Source organism: Apostichopus japonicus, chromosome 20 (genome assembly GCF_037975245.1).
Source record: "Apostichopus japonicus isolate 1M-3 chromosome 20, ASM3797524v1, whole genome shotgun sequence".
Taxonomy (NCBI): domain Eukaryota; kingdom Metazoa; phylum Echinodermata; class Holothuroidea; order Aspidochirotida; family Stichopodidae; genus Apostichopus; species Apostichopus japonicus.
Window position 1 is genome coordinate 30,818,320 of NC_092580.1, and position 16,629 is coordinate 30,834,948.

Consider the following 16,629-nt stretch of genomic DNA (forward strand, 5'->3'; position numbering starts at 1 on the left):
AGCGCTTCAAAGACAGTATAGCCTAGCACTGCACTGTACATACCGCCAGAATATGCATTAGGCCACTGCTACTACTTACTAGTGTTAGTTCTGTCTTTGGTGCAAAAACTCGAACTAGCAATCTTTATCGTATCATTACTGCCTTCCTAAGTTTCCAATCTTACCGTCTGTGTAAGGAATTTGCCTGACAATGACAGGAAAAATTGTTTCATATCGATTGTTTCAGTCCGCAACATCGTTTGGTCAGCAAAGGTTCCCAACACTGTTTGAGCTGCATTGCAAGTCCAACGTTTATCATGTTCTTGTTACTAGGCCTAGTTCAACTTCAAGTAAAAGCCTTTCAAACGAAAGGCATGTTCACAATCCAATCGTCCATCAATGTAACAATAGATTTGCTGGCAGAATATTGCACCCGACCGGTATAACCTTGACATTGAGAAGTATGTCCTCGGAGGTGGAAAAGGCAGGATCCAAACAAGTTGTGAATGATTCTGATACCAGTCTCGTTTCTACATGGCTTGCATCATACGAGAATTTTATTGGCGTTCAGGATGTCAAGGAAGCACAGGAAAGAGTATCAATGGTAAATAACTTTTCTTACTAAGTTTAGGTTGTCTAGACTAGTGCTATACCCACCCCTTTCAGAGGTGTGGAAAGCCGCAGGTGAAACCACTGGAACATTTGACAGTTATGTGATTGACATTGGACCCGATTTTTGTGGCACTTCATTTATTTGTTACTTAGAACGAGACCTATAGTATTACAACTTACATTATAAAATGAAAGAATATGTTTTTGTTGATCCAATATTTTCCCAGACAACTGAAAAAAGTGTCCAGGGCCCCAATAAAACCCAACCCTGGCAATATAGATCCAGCCAACACCAGACCTAGACCTATGCTAGTTTATAGATTTCTTCAAATTTGTGCATTATGTAATGTGTTACTACAGCTTCGCTTTCTACAAGGTTTCTTTAGTAGGCTTCCATTTGAAACAGGGAACAGTGGACTCTTGGTACTGTGGCTAGTATGCTAGATAGAGTCCCATCAAGCTTGAGACTTGACCGACTGTCTGTCTTGTTCTTGCGAACTACACTGAATAGCCTTTCCTGTTCAGCGTTACTGTGGGGAATTACTAAGCATAGGACTAATTGTTGGCTATTTTCAGAAATGTTGCAAGTGATGAAACATTAAAAAGCCGGGAGAATAGAATATGAAACCGGGAGGCCGGGAGATTCGAGTAAAAACCGGGAGTCTTAGTCCAGTAAAACCGGGAGAGTTGACGGGTCTGCTACTGAGTCATAAGTTGCCATGCTAGTAGTAGTACTGTAGGAGTAGTACTAGTCGATCAAAATTATAGTATGTTTAATCCAATAATTTAATATCACCTTTAGGAGAAAAAAGTTGCAATCTTGTGGGAGCTGAATGAGGTGTTTAGACTTGCCATTTCCTTTGGTGATCTAAATATCTTCATGCCTGGGTGTGCATTTGAACAGATTAAGTGCCTGATATACTGTAGGCCTACTGTATATAAGTGTTAATGTTGATAGACATGCACATGGTGGTCAAAAGTATGCACAGAAGTAGGATATCTAGCTTAAAGGACTAACAATTAGAAACACTCAAAGTGTAACCATGTTCCCGTCTTATTTCCCTCTTTAGACAGAGAAGGAATTTCTTGAAACAAGACAGCAGGTAAAAGACTCCAGGCAAGAACTAGAGGACATACAATCAGATTTGCATCTTATTAGGACAAGGCTCGATCGCACGCCTCGAGATGATCCAAAGTTTTTGGAATATGCGACCGAGGAACATAAGACGATCCAAACAGAAAAGCAGGTGAACGAGAGACACCATCGACTGTTGGATAAGGAGAGAGAAACCTTTGACCGTTTGTCAGCTGCCGTCCGAGAGAGTCACGTGAAACAGAAAGCTCAAGAGGAAAAGACAAAGTATTGGTCAATCATCGGATCGGTCGTCGGAACGGTCCTCGGTATCATCGGGTCAACGTTCATCAGTCAGAGAAGGACGAAAGATCTGAAGGGTATGGTGAACGATCTGAAAGAGCAGATTTCCTTTCTAGATGGAGGGGCAGGGGATGAACTGAAGACGATCCTACAGGATTTGAAAAAGATGACTCCTGCTGACAATAGTGGAACTGGTCTTGGTGATGTTTCACAGAAAATAATCAACCAAACAGGAAGTCAACTGAAATCTCAGGAAGAGGTTTTCAGTCAGCTCTTGGAAAAACATGAGAAATCATTTCATGATGAGCTGAAAGGAATTCACAGAGCAATCTCAATGGGTGGGTCAGGTGATATGAGTACCTTTGAAGAATTGATAGGGAATGCAGAGCAGAAGCTAGAATGGGAGGTGAAGATGAGCACCTTAGCAACTGTCGTTATGGTTTATGGTGCTTTTGCTCTCACAGTACCAGTTTTATATAATATATTTAAGTAAAAATTAAAGCGTATATGAAAAATTAATAGTTGAAAGCCTATTTTAATATCTTCCAAAGTTTCTATTTGCAGTTGGGTTATTCAGTTGCTAGGTTTTCATCCAAGTTTATGTTACACCTTGAAGTGAAGAAATATTTTCATAATACTGCTTAGAAATTATGTAAAAATGTAACATTTATAGATAATGTCAATCAAAGTGTAGTGTCAAATTGTTTTAGGATTTGTAAAAAAAAAAAATCAGGACTTGTGAAAGTTGGAAGAAGATAAAGTCTCTAATTCTTACTCAGATACAGTAGGTGCAAAGCAAGATTAAAGCACTTTTTCTGACTTTATGTTAGAATTTGGAATTATCAAAACAAGTCTTAACCCAATAATCTTCTACAATGCAAAACTTTCAGTAGTTTAAATAGTCAGTTTTCTAGTTAGTTATGAACCAAGAGAACCAGAAATTTGAAGAAAAAAGTATTTCCAATTAGTTCTTGGCATGTTAGGTAATTAACAGAAGGTGTACCAACATTGATGATCAAATGATAACGACCCTTTAAAGGAAATACAAACCCATCCAGGTCTGTGATGAAGTTCTTCCCCAAAACAGCTAACAAAAACCTTATTCCTTTGGGAGATACCACATATTTAACACTTTTCGCACACAAGGCTGGAGACTTGATCAAGTCTAAATGTGTTGCATCATCAAGCCACACATGCTTAAATTCTTTTAGGTTTTTCTTGATGTATTTACACTGTTTATTTTCTCTCATTGGAGGTAGATTTTGCATATGCTAAAATATTATTCTAAATGCTACATAGTGGTGGCAATGTTTATTCTAGATATATGTGAAAATTCAAGCAGCTATGATATTCTGTTAGGAGATATCTCCACCACCTTGCACAGTAGTTTTCATATGCCATTTGAATAGTTTATGACCTGTTCTAAGAAAGATATTGGTGACTTGAGGATTTGTTATCATGATGACTTTAATAACTCTAATAAGTCCAAATCATAACAAACATAATAAGAATTACCCAGCCATGCTTCTAGTATTTACATAAACAGTTTGTTTCAACCTAACCACTCTTGTTGTCTGTGCAACTGGAATGTAAGTGCTATGTCAGTACTTGCCTTTTATTTTTTCTTGTGCAATATAGATAGATGTAACCTCTATAGTAAGTTGTCTGTTCTCTGTATTCACTAGAGAGGTTTGAATGTGCAAAAAATCATGTTTTCATTCACTATTCAGAGCTGACTTGTATTACTTTGGTTAATGCCTTGGAAGGCTGTGCAGATCATTTTTGGATCTTGTAAGCAAAGAGAGTTCACCAGCCGAGCAAGTGGTACATTTATTGTCACCAGATCATGTTTCAATAGGCTATTAATGATATTAAGAGTAAGTAATTGGTGATGCATATTCAGTACAATAAGATGTTGGATGGGGAGGTGTTGTAGGGGGTAGTGGGGTGGAGGGAAGATGGGGCCAAAAGAAAGGAATGGAGGAGAAGTGAAGAGGGGTTCCTTAGAAGTTTATCTATGTCAGAATGGGACAGAATCAGGTGAATGTTTATTATAAATTTTGACTGTCTGAATACAAGTAGTGTGATTTGCTCGACATACAGCATGCAGCTTTACTGCATCATCACTTCATTAGTAGTTCCCAATGTTCTTCTTAATCTTCAAAATGTAGGATTAACTTCACTGTGATGTCCAATCTGCAATTTTTTAATGCTGAAATGTAATAAAAGAAACTCAAAGGAAGTCATAGTTCAAAGTTCAGTAAATATTAGTTGAATGAATTACATTTGTGATGATGAATGTTGCTGATCATCAATTAAGAGTCAAAAGTTGACATTGTATTCATCCATCATAGAGCAGATCTCATCTTGGCAGTCGTATGAAAAATGTTTGCTTTGTATTAAAAAAGAGGTTTTTCTGTCCTACTACCCTTTGACCTATACCAATTCTCTCTCATTGTATTATGAATAAATTAAGTTGCTGAAATTTCTAGAGGGGTTTTCTGGGCAAACAAGAATCCTCCCTATCCCTTGTTACAAAATAATCACCTCTCAACGGAACATATTTTACTTTATCTGGACTCCTGTCATAATCATACCAGCCTTCGTCTGATATCTCAGTTAAATATTTAAAGTGTGTTGCTTTTATTCATTTTAGATACATTAGAACCATGATGTGCTGAATTGATTCAAATATAGATCTGAAACAGAAAAATCATTACTTTCATTAATTTGCATTTGACTTTCTGTAAGCCTTACAAGCTAATATGGGATGATGCTATTTTCTACTATTTTGGTGTCAAGTCTAACAGTGAATACTGACAGCCAGCAGAGTAGAAAAAAGATAGCAGTTAAAAGACACCTACACAACCTTAAAATATTCTGGATAGTTAAGTAATTGTCAGCCATGTTTTAACTTCCACAACCCTCTCAAAGTATTTTGTCTGATAAACATTATTTTACTGTACATTCTTCCATTTAACACAAGTTTGTCAATGTCTGGGACTAGTTTGAAACACTCAGAAGCCTTGAAAAAAAAACTTGAAAACCTTTAGAAACAGTTAAAACCTTGGTGCAATACTGAGGGCTCATACTGGTAGCATACCTCATATGAAATGGTTATCCATAAGGCAAAGAGTTCTGCTACAGCAGGAAAATTGTCAAAGAATCAGGAAACTTCTGTTAGACCTATCAAATACTGAATAATAACCACCCTATATTAAAATTAGAGCAAATTAAGCAAGGTTTGATCTTTTATAATGAGCATTAGAAAACTTTGTCTGACAAGAGTTAAGAGGAGTATGATTCACTGACCAATTTACATGGTCATAAGATTATGTGAATGGTCAATTATGTCACCTGTACATTGAATGTTGCACCTGGTAGAGGGTAAAAGTCCACCTCAGTTTGACAGTTAAATAACCCTCCTCTATGTTACGCTTCAATGTTTCCAAGTTTGGATGTGCGTGTGCAGTTGTTTGATAACTTTCAATGGGCAATCAAATTAGTCAATTTGTAGATATATCAAATCATCAAGAAGTACTATCTATTGAGTGGTAACTATCCTAGGGAAATGACAACATGTATATTGGTCACCAAGGAAATCATGTGCATATCCAAGGGGTGTACTGTACACTCCCTCCTTTTCAACCCCACACAAAATATTAATAGTAATATTTTGCATACCTTGCGAGTTATAGTCTAAGAAATTACCACTTCACTGACCTACAATTTTAACTCTTTTCAGAGCCCAAACTCCCCATCCCTACATGGGAGCCAGCTTCAACAACCTAAGGACCACATCCCCTCCTGTTTATCTAATCTGCACCTAGAAATAGGTAAGGAAGAATGGGACTGAATGATATAACCTCATGCCCAAAAATATTTTCCTCAGCTTATTCAACAATGTCACCTTCACTATTAGATTGTATAGAAGAGATAAGATGCAAAATTTCTAAAATTGTTTCACAAATAATAACTTTTCTTGTGGGGGGATAACCTTTTGTTGTTACCAACCAGCCTCCAGCTCGATGGAGTGCTTCCCAGCACCAAGGCTATTATAAATGTTACCACAACAAACAAAAGAAGAAAAGTAACAACAGTTTCATACCATGTAATTTCACCATATATTTTCTACTACTTAGTATGTCTCCATAGTCTTTCCATCATTGATATTCTACTAAAAATATTCTGTAATATAATTTTTAAGTAATGATAAAGGCTGAACAAATTTTAATACATTGAAAACGACTATTGATAAAATATCTAGATAAAGCTAATCACAGAAGAAAATACGTAAACACTGGTTTTTAAATATTGTGGGAAAATATTTGCCTGATATCATTGTCAAATATTTCTAGAGAATGTGTAACCATTGTTCCCAGAATCAAATTTTGTTGGCTTCTTTTTCCACAAATAATTCTGACAGGGGAGTATAGGTTACAGTAAACAATCAGGTGGCTTTGTAAGAGGGCAAAGATGCATTACTTTTTAAATGAAGACTCGATTCAGCCTCTTCCTTAAAAAAATCTGTCAAACAAAATTAAAAATACAAAGGGAAATTTAAATTGACACTTGACTTGAAGAAAATATCAAAACTGCACCCAAACTGGACACTGGCTCTGTGAATCTACTAGTGCAGTGGACAAATGTTGCTAGATGGTGGTGGTGGTGAACATGAGGTCAATTCCATTGAACCTACATTTTGTCTGATAACTAAATGATAAATTTGCATACTTTTAATGTTTGCCACAAAACAAGAAAGGCTGACATACTAAACGTAGAGTAGGGCCGAGTAATTTAAAACAGATGAAAACCTTACAACAATTGTTTTCAGAACTAGAAAATATACTACCCTTGGCTGTTATGAATGCACAATGCAATATTACATTGGTACAATAGCTAACATCTCTTTGAAATGGATAGTTTTGGTTGAGGTACATTCAGATTGGAGAGATGTTTTGGGCATAAGGTATAAACACAAATAGCCTTTGTACTAGACAGTGTCTGCATGTATGTTCATATATATATATAGATATCTATATATATATCTATATATATATATATATATACATAAATATATATATATATAGATATCTATATATATATATATACATAAATAATTATATATATAAATTCTTACCTATAACTAACCTAAAACAAGCGCTTACATCGTTCAAGTGACAAAATATTCAACCGGTCTGAAAGCAATGTGGGAGGGTTTTCATTTATTGACTTCATATAAACTAAAGTGAAAGATGACTATGAAAGAGCTTATCCCTTCTCTCAAATTATTCCTAACTGAAGATCAGTTCAAAACTTTGAAACCAAATCATAAAAAACATATAAAATAGGATGAGAAATAATGGGCTTACAATATATCCACAAAAAGTTGCGACACACAATAAACCTGAATATAGTAAGCGAATACTGTCTGCAATGTATTGTATTAACAAATTTCAACTGTCTTGTCAACAATGGAATTTCTGAACATTTATTGTTGGATGGCAGTCCCACATAAAAAAAGAAACTTCTGAATGTTTGGACATGACATAGTTATCTATAATGCCTTGAAGAAGCTGCCATTGATTGTAAACCAATGCAATGGTGAAAATGCTTTCAGCCAAGTTAGCTTAGCTCCCTGTAAACCACCACATACTGAGAATTGTTTCTACTCATCAAAACATTCCATTGTCATATTTTTGCTATTTATTTTTGGAGGTGGCAGGAGGTCGGGGGAGGGGTGAGGGGCTCTCATTCCTTTGCAGCAATTACTGAATAGAAAGATTCGTTCCTGATTTAAAGATGAAAATTTGAAGCACAGAGTTTATGAAAGCATTGAGTGTCATGTGTATCCACCAAATCTAAAGTCAAAACTCAAGTCACTGAATGCGCAAGAAGTTTATGTTAAGCGAACAGAAACGGCCAAGCCATCAACATTCTTGCATATCCTTTTTCACATACATGTGTGAACAAGCTCTTTCTCTTCTTGACAAATTCCTACATCTTTTTTTGTGACCGTAGTAGTTTGTTATTTATTCCATATTATAATACTTGCAAAATTGCAAGGGCAAAAAGTCAGGGTGTCCAGGACTTCACTTGATGTCAAGGCTCACTTTACATACACTAGCACTATCATTTTCAAACTGTTTAAAAAAAACATGATTCACATGAAACCTTCTATACGTCAATCTCTGCCAAAGAAACTTACCTAAGGATGAATCCAAACAGAACGATAAAAGCAGTTGTAATTAGACTAAGTTTAAACATGAAAGGTAGAGATAATTGAATATTCATACCAGTCACCATCTTAACAAATAAAAAAAAATTCAGTTCATACACACCATATTACAGCAACTTAATGAAAGCAAGGGGTTTTCTTGATAAAAAGGAATCTTTGCTACTATTGATGCCTTCATACCTACTAGAGGGAATTGGGGAAAGGTCTACTAGAGGACAGTAAATTCTATTCAGATTATATCGGATTTAAATCAAAATACCATTCATTAAAATCGTTAACAGGCAATAGCCATCTAAACTTGTTGACCAAAGCTAGGGCTCTCCTGCTTGTTAAGAGGTAGATCACAGGTCTCCCAGACGTCCACCATTGCCGCCACAAACTTGTCCATCATCTCCGGGGTATGGTAAGGAGTGGGTGCCACCCTGAGACGTTCCTCCCCAGGTGCCACGGTAGGGGCGTTGATAGCCTGCACATATATACTGTGCTTCTCCATCAGGGTATCCGCAGCGGCAGTGCAGGCAGCAGGATCACCGACCTGCGAGTGAGGAGGTAAACGGCAACAACCAAAATGTAAACAACATCTACTACAACCAATGTAAAGACAACTCAGGGAATACAAAACTGCAAACCGTGGTAGTGTATGCTCTACTGATCTAATCTTCTCATCTGTCACGGAGACATATGACATTCCTTGGTGTACAGATTACATAGAATACAATAAATACTTAGTATTACTAAGGATTACAAAGGCTTAGCTATTCTTAGGATTACTTACATTGTGACTTTCTATCTACCCAGTATCATAGGTATAGTAACCTATTAACAATAGGCTAACCTGGATAAGGCCTTGGCATCTACCAAGAATGCATACAGTAGGTAAATACTAATGAGATTAACATCCAAATACCCTACATCCCCTCCCTTGAAGGATGCCCCTACCATATAACCAACAGTTTCAAGTGATACAGCACCAGTGTCTCATTCCTGATTATGTACAGTTGCACATGGCTAATATCATTCTCCGATAGGATAGATCAGGCATCTACCATCAATTTATATGAGGATTGTTGTCCTTTAAATAAACTAATGATTCAACCTTGAAATTTGTCATGTTTCACAAATCAAAGACACACAAGGTAGTAGTATAGTAGGTATGGGTACCAGAAACTTCATATCACGTGCACAAAGCTTGGGGTGACAAAATTGGGTTCGATAGCTATTCTTACATCCTAGACAGAGCTGTAAAATGATCATTTCAATCGATTCATGCGTAAGTACTCCAAATTAGCCATGGTGTCCTTCACCAATTGAATCCAAAGACCTGAGATGGTATAAAGAATTCTATGATTCCACAGAATAATCCACTATTCACAAACCGATGGTATCTGAACCTACTATTTTATAACGTCACCTTTAACATCCTGAACAACATATGGACATTTGTTTTGCTCACCAACATAAGTAAAATGTTTAGCGCTCAAATTTTGTATGGTAGTTTTGAAGGCTCCGAAGGTTCCCTAACATATTACTACTGTTCGTGAGTACCAAAAAAAAAGGCTTTGCATCTTTGCACTTGTCTAGCAATTTACCCGATTCTCATAGCATTTTACGATGTGACACCGGATAAATTATTCCCCGAATATTACCCAACAGGATGAGGGGCTAGTTGTAAAGAGGAGAGCAGTGTTCTTACGTGAATTGGGATGATATGACTGGGCATGTTGACAGCAGGAATACCGGCATCCAGTAACTTGGTCCTCAGAATTTTCACCATCTCTTGGTGACGGCTACGAAGCTTTCGACCCTCCTCGCCAGCCAGGACCTGACAAAAAGTAAATAACTGACTGTTTAACACTTTTGAAAACTTTTTTGAATTCTGACAGAATGATGGAAGCAAAACGGACTGATCTAAATACAAATGACAGGATCAAAACTATAAAATTAACTGACTTGCATTATAGAAGCATGAGTGAGTTTTCTAGGTGATAGGTGTGAAGAAACTGAAACCCAGATTTAAGGTTCTTGAGGGATGCTGCAAGCATACCAGTTACCCACAGTTTTGTAGTTGGGTTACAATTACTATTCCTAATACTAGTATTCCTAATAGCTTTAATCATTTTAATCTGAAAGACTACTTGCAACTGTTTAATTCCTCTAAAGTTTACCAGTTTTTTATAAAATGAGGAAATGATCATCCAGGCAAGACTGCACCGTTCTGGTTGAGAAGCGACACTTCAAAGATTTCTTAGAGAGCAGTGTGACTAGCAACTGACGGCAATCTCGTTTTGGGAGTGGAATGAGGTCGTGAAATGAAATCGGTTACTTACTCCGATCGAAGTCATTGCTCCTTGAAGTACCATTGGTGGCAGCGAAGTAGTAAAGATGAATCCCGCGGCATAACTCCTCACCATATCCACCAGGTTGGCTGAGCCAGCGATGTAACCACCGATCATCCCAAAGGCTTTACCTATTGATACAGAGAGAGAGATGACCTCTATGAATTGAAAATGACCAAACCATCACACTGTCCACAGACATACTGGCTATCAGTTCCCGATGGTCTTAAATGTTTTAGTCCATTATTGTTGTTGATAACAAAATACTGAAACAGTAACAATAGATCTGTCAATGGACGGAATGTAGACCACGACCAAACCGGAACAAAACTGGGAACCAGTATGTTAGCTAGCCTTTCAAGCAACCGTACAAAAAATTAATCATCACGTTAGTCGAATGGAGATCTCTGCTGTATACTGACAGTAAATAAAACACTAGAAGGCTAATAAGAAAGACAAGTGTTCCACACTCTCTGTTACTATAGCAAACTGCCTCATGTAGAATGTTCCACCCTCCTGTTTCCCTTCCATTTGATAACAGTTAATACACATCTGCCTACCTTTACATTTCTCCCACCCTAAATCCTCTACCTCACTCAATAAATTCCCCATCTCCATCCCCTCCATTCCCATCTTTACTAACCCCCTCCCCCCTCCACAATCACTTCCTGTTTCTCACTTCCCTCCATTTGAAAATCACACCTGCTAATAGGCATTCTCAAACTTTCTGTGCAACAAATGTTGCCAGTAGGTTTCTTCCCTACAGCATTAATGATATATTTGGCTTCATAGTAATGTACTTTGTTCTAACAACACCCATTGCATACATAGGTTTCTTCTCTACAGCATTAATGACATATTTGGCTTCATAGTAATGTACTTTGCTCTAACAACACCCATTGCATACCTAAAGTTCCTGAGATGATATCCATGTCCTCCAGACAACCATCACGCTCCCCAACTCCTGCGCCATGATGACCGTAGAGACCAACGGCATGGACCTCATCCACAAAGGTAAGAGCTCCATACTTGTGGGAAATGTCACATAATTCCTTCAGGGGTGAAATGTCACCTGACGATGATGAGAAGAATTATAAACAACTTGATCATCAACACCTCAAGGCAAAGACCTACTTGATACATGTCAACAAAACAACACTTGACTAACTCTTGTAAACACAAAATCGATCAACATCTGTTCAAACAGGAAGTTAGAACCCAGCTGAAGTGGTGTTACATTACTACAACCCCATTCACACAATTCACAAGAGATTAACATCTGTAAAATAAAGTTCCCCGACATAAGCAAAAGGTCTCTTTTCCCCATTTTAAACCAATACAATTCACTTCTGTTCCTTCCTTCCTTACAATCATAGAACTTCAAATCTTACTTGATGTTTGCTACAAAAATATCAAACACTTGGACTATATCATATGCATGGATAACACAAAGTCTGCTACCTGAGGACCAACTGCAACATTAACTGCACCTAGATATACCAGGTTGCAGCTTGTAATTTCTACATGTTACAAAGAGATCAAAACTGGAGGGGGTGGAGGGGGTGGAGGGGGAGTTTCTTTTAATGTAATGTTTGTCAGTTAAAGCAGTTTCTGCAGTGAGTTGCCAAACCTCAGCAAATGAGCAAACATACCAGGAATTACTCAAAAGAAGGATAACATGTGATTAATTTATTACATTGCTGATCTCATGCAAAGGTAAACCTGCATATTTTAGAGCTCTTAGAATTGCTGCTACTATTAGAACTCCAACTGCACAAGGATTTAGAACCCAATTTTTGAGAAAGTTCCATTTTGTTAAATATATGAAAAGGTTTCCACTAAATTAGATCTGGTACATTTCATGTTTTTCTCCTAATTAATTTTCAACATGTTTAAGTATGGACTTCCTACAATGTGTTTTTTTCATTTCCTGTTTTTTGTTTTTTTTGGAAAACCTATCAGTTTAAGTAAACTTAATTATCCACGTGCACATTACAAAGCACGAATGTGTTTATCACAATCTCCACTTTTCTACAAGATTTCAAAAGCCAAAAAAGTCTCACCGGTCATAGAGTGAACCGTCTCAAAGGCCACAATCTTGGGTGTCAGGGGGTCCGACTTCTTCAGCAGTTCTTCAAGGTGTTCGGTGTCGTTGTGGCGAAAGATGAACTTGGGCACTTTGGAGTTTCGTATACCTTGGATCATGGAGGCGTGGTTTCCTGCATCTGAGTAGATCTCGCAACCTATTCAAACAATGAAAAGAATCAAATTATTGTATTCCTACATCTCAACTTACAGGGAAAATCTCAAAACAACTGCACATTTGCTTTACCATGTTCAGCACACTTGGTAAGCACTGTCGACCGGCCCATTCCAGACTACAGCCCTGGTTTTTTATGATGCTGTGACCTCCTAAGAAACATGTTGGTGATCACAGTGATAAATGACAGCATTTAAGTTTTATTTGCTGATGTTATCATTATCATAGTCACATCGGTAGTCACATAGTGACAAAAAGAAACTCAATATTAACAATGCTTGGGTGCAAAGTATTTCCATTCCACTACACCATGGTCTGGTTCAAAGACTGCTCTTCACCAAAATAGGATTTAGAAGCGTACATTTGCAAAATTTGACGACTCCAATTAACAACAAACTGTCTGTGTGATTCAAGTTAAGTTTTGGGTGTATATGAATCTTTAATCAATGTGCTTTTGCTTTAAGAGATAAAAGAGGCTTTATTTGGGATGTGAAAATGTATTTGAGGCAATGATAAAGTTACAAGCCAAACCAGTTGATTCTTCTGCAGCTACATACAAACCATTGTCTTGTAATGTTTACACATACAATTTAAATGTAAACTCACAGAATAAGTATCCAACACAACAAATGCTTCAAATAAAACCACAACCACTAAGTCATTTACCTGGCAGAGCCCTGGCTAAAGTAAACAGGGTAGAGTCGTTAGCCACAAAACAGGAAGTGAAGACTAGCCCAGCCTCCTTCTGGTGCAACCGGGCGACGGTGGCCTCTAAGGATTCATGGTAGGTAGTGTTGCCTGATATATTACGAGTGCCTCCTGCACCGGTCCCGTGCTTCGCCGCAGTGTCCCTTGAGGTAAAAGATGAAAAGAGAATCGTTTGAACAGCCATATTAACATCAAATGTCTCAGAAACCTTTATAAGAAGTTAAGGGAGTAATGGGGTACATGGTAGCTCAGTGACAACTTTAACATATTGCATCTGAACATAGACAATATCTGCCTGCAATAAAGGCATTAGTGTCAAACATGCTGCAATAACAAGCATGCAGTTTACTACATCAGTACACCTATTTGCCCTCAAGTTGCAAACACTGAACATTAACTATGAGTCATCCCTTGTGCATAATACCAGTTACTCATATCTGACGAGAAAAAAAAGGAGGATTAATCTGTTCACTGCAATAACCAGCAGTGTTTTGCAGCAACTTCAAATTTGTTGATACTTTTTTTTTGTCGGGCTCTAATCGATAAAGTTATTTCAGATACTGGTGGTACTTGGAGCTCTCAATAAGGTAAGGGTGACAGATAAAACTAAAATAACACCGCAAGTTTTGCTGTGAGGGGGGTACAAAAAACTGCTACTACTTATAAGGCAATGATGAAAAAAAACCTTTTCAAAGTCACATCAGATTTCTGGTTTTTTTAAGCCTTAGTAGATACAAATGTGGAACTAGAGTGGAGACAGGTAAGTGACTCTCACAATTTTGTTAAAGGATTCAGTGAACCTGACAAGACTACTTACTGCACAGCTTTAACGACCTTCTCGTGCCGGGTCATACCCAGGTAGTCGTTGCTACACCAGACAGAGATCTCCTGACCCAGGCCAGAGGTCAGTGGCTTGGAAAACTCTTCCGCAAACGGGAACTCACTGGCCCGACGGTTCACTTTCTTAAAGATGCGATAGGTGTGGTTCAGCTTCTTCTTTTCAATTTCTTCTTTCATGAACACCTCATAGTTAAAGGTCCCATCGACTATTTGGAGAGCAAGATACAAAAATATATATAGACATGTGATTCTACATCCACTCTATACAAAGAGCTTGAACAACACTTTTTATGTCATAATCTGCCAGAAGAATATGCCAATGGGTAGGTAGAGCTGCATTTTATCCTCTTTTTCCTTATTTATTTATATATTTCTTTCTTTTTTCTCTTTTTTTGGTTCTCTTCTTTTTGTTTTCTTTTAAGAATTCATATTACAGAGAAATTCAAGCCTGTTTGATCCCTATATTAGAGTCATTAGTTTTATTATTGATTATATATATTATCAAAACGGCTTTTCTTTGGGAATTTAGCACGTCAGGTGACTATAAAATCAGCTTACCCTCTGTGCATGAAACCTAATACCAATAATACCAAACTGTAGCCTGGTTGTCCTCTTCATGACATCCCTCTCTTATTAGAAATAACTTCCTATATCAGTGACTGATCTTGACTTTCATTGCTATCATCCAAGCTCATGTAACACAGCACACTATTGATATGACCTTCAGCCTATGGTTTTCTATACAATCAAAGCCTCCTCCAACAACTTGTTGATAAACATTCCACCTTCAGCTTCAAACAACATTGAAGAACATCAGTCTGATGGAGGTCACAGCAAGGCCAATGCATTTGGTTGCCATGGAAATATCAAATAGTGCCACCAGAAGCTAAGTCTTCATAAAGGATCGTGTGCAGGAAGCAATGGTTTTTGCCAACTTTTGTTCAAAAATAGACCTCTCATTGAACTTACAGCAGCAGACAATTCTATGTATTGCTCCCACAAAACACTGTAGGGGACATGTTGTTTACACTACATGACAGGTCAGAGGTGCATGTTGTGTTACAACAATCCTGTCAGGGGCATGTATTTATAGCCAGTGTCTTATGAGAGTTGAAACAGGTATATGGAGACAGCAGTTAATTGTAAAATTATGCCAATAGTCAGCTTGAAACATTTTTATATCTATGGACATTTCTATATGGGTGGGTGGGAGGGGGGAAGATTATAAATTCCACCTCATTTTGCTGATTTTCAAATCAAATTTCTTTACTTCCGTCACTCACTGATTACTTACCACTTTCAAACTCTCTCTGCTTCTCAGTTACCTTGTCAACTTTCTGGACGATAGTTGCAGGCTTACAGTGCTCTGTTCAAAATATAAGTGGAAAAAGAAAATATATTTATCAATATTACCAATACGTATTGGGTTGGTATGTGGGTGGATATAAGTGTTACTGTTTTCTTGTATTGTTCTCTCTATTTCCTTATGGGAGTGCTCTACTAGACAAGCCCTCTGGGTTTTTTGGAGTGCTTCCTTTCACAATTTTCCCTGTTGTTGATATGTTTTGTCACTTAGTTAACTTCTCTGTATTTATATTGTGAAGAAACAATGAAATGAAATATTAATCATGTCTGTAAGTTCTGCTATAAACATGTATTTTCTCAACATTTTAAAGAATTAAGAAAGAATATGATGTAACAAATGTTTCAAGTATTGCATGAACAAGGCACACATATGTGTGTATCATGGTGCCTTGATTTATTGCAGGAATCAGTTCCCTTAAAGGAGCAAAAAGGCCTGGGCAGGTTTTTCCACAAGACCTACGTAGTAACAACAGAAGTACCGCTAATTTTTTTACCCTCGTTAGCCTCCTTCACAGCCTGAGCTGTCAGTGGAAATGTTTATTTACAAACATTATGATTTTTCAAGGAAACTAAATCACAGAGGATTCATCTCTGACAAGAAAAAAATGCTTTCTGATTAATGAGAAAAACCTCAAGTTTTACCAAGAGACCTAGTCATTGGAGAAATATGATTGGTTCAATACCTTTGTTAGCCTCATTCACAACCTGAGCCGGAACGGACTTGTTACAAGTCTCGCAGAAGATGTCGCTATCGACGATGGGGTTCATCTTCTTGGTCTTCTCCATGTTAGCCAGGAATGGACACTTCATTTCCACTTTGGAATCTAGCCAAAGTAAAAAGGAAAAATGAACATTTCATAAAATATCGATTTTAAAACCTAAACGGCAGAATGCTGTCGAAATTCACCGCCTTGTT

General features: G+C 37.4%; 2 protein-coding genes across 2 annotated transcripts in view; one reads left to right on the top strand and one right to left on the bottom strand.

The window, feature by feature from the left end:
* LOC139960898 (mitochondrial potassium channel-like) lies at nt 1-6,562 on the top strand. The gene is made up of 2 exons (XM_071959567.1): nt 1-583; nt 1,662-6,562. The coding sequence occupies exons 1-2, from the start codon at nt 191-193 to the stop codon at nt 2,457-2,459; spliced, it is 1,191 nt and encodes a 396-aa protein (XP_071815668.1). The 5' UTR covers nt 1-190; the 3' UTR covers nt 2,460-6,562.
* Nucleotides 6,067-16,629, bottom strand: part of LOC139960897 (5-aminolevulinate synthase, erythroid-specific, mitochondrial-like) — a 24,083-nt gene continuing 13,520 nt past the window's right edge. Inside the window, exons 3-11 of the mRNA XM_071959566.1 lie at nt 16,397-16,537; nt 15,643-15,714; nt 14,326-14,554; nt 13,467-13,651; nt 12,604-12,783; nt 11,448-11,612; nt 10,532-10,671; nt 9,898-10,026; nt 6,067-8,739 (exon numbers count right to left, since the gene is read on the bottom strand). Coding sequence (XP_071815667.1) covers nt 8,497-8,739; nt 9,898-10,026; nt 10,532-10,671; nt 11,448-11,612; nt 12,604-12,783; nt 13,467-13,651; nt 14,326-14,554; nt 15,643-15,714; nt 16,397-16,537 — 1,484 coding nt within the window. The 3' untranslated portion in view covers nt 6,067-8,496. The remainder of the gene's footprint in view (nt 8,740-9,897; nt 10,027-10,531; nt 10,672-11,447; nt 11,613-12,603; nt 12,784-13,466; nt 13,652-14,325; nt 14,555-15,642; nt 15,715-16,396; nt 16,538-16,629) is intronic.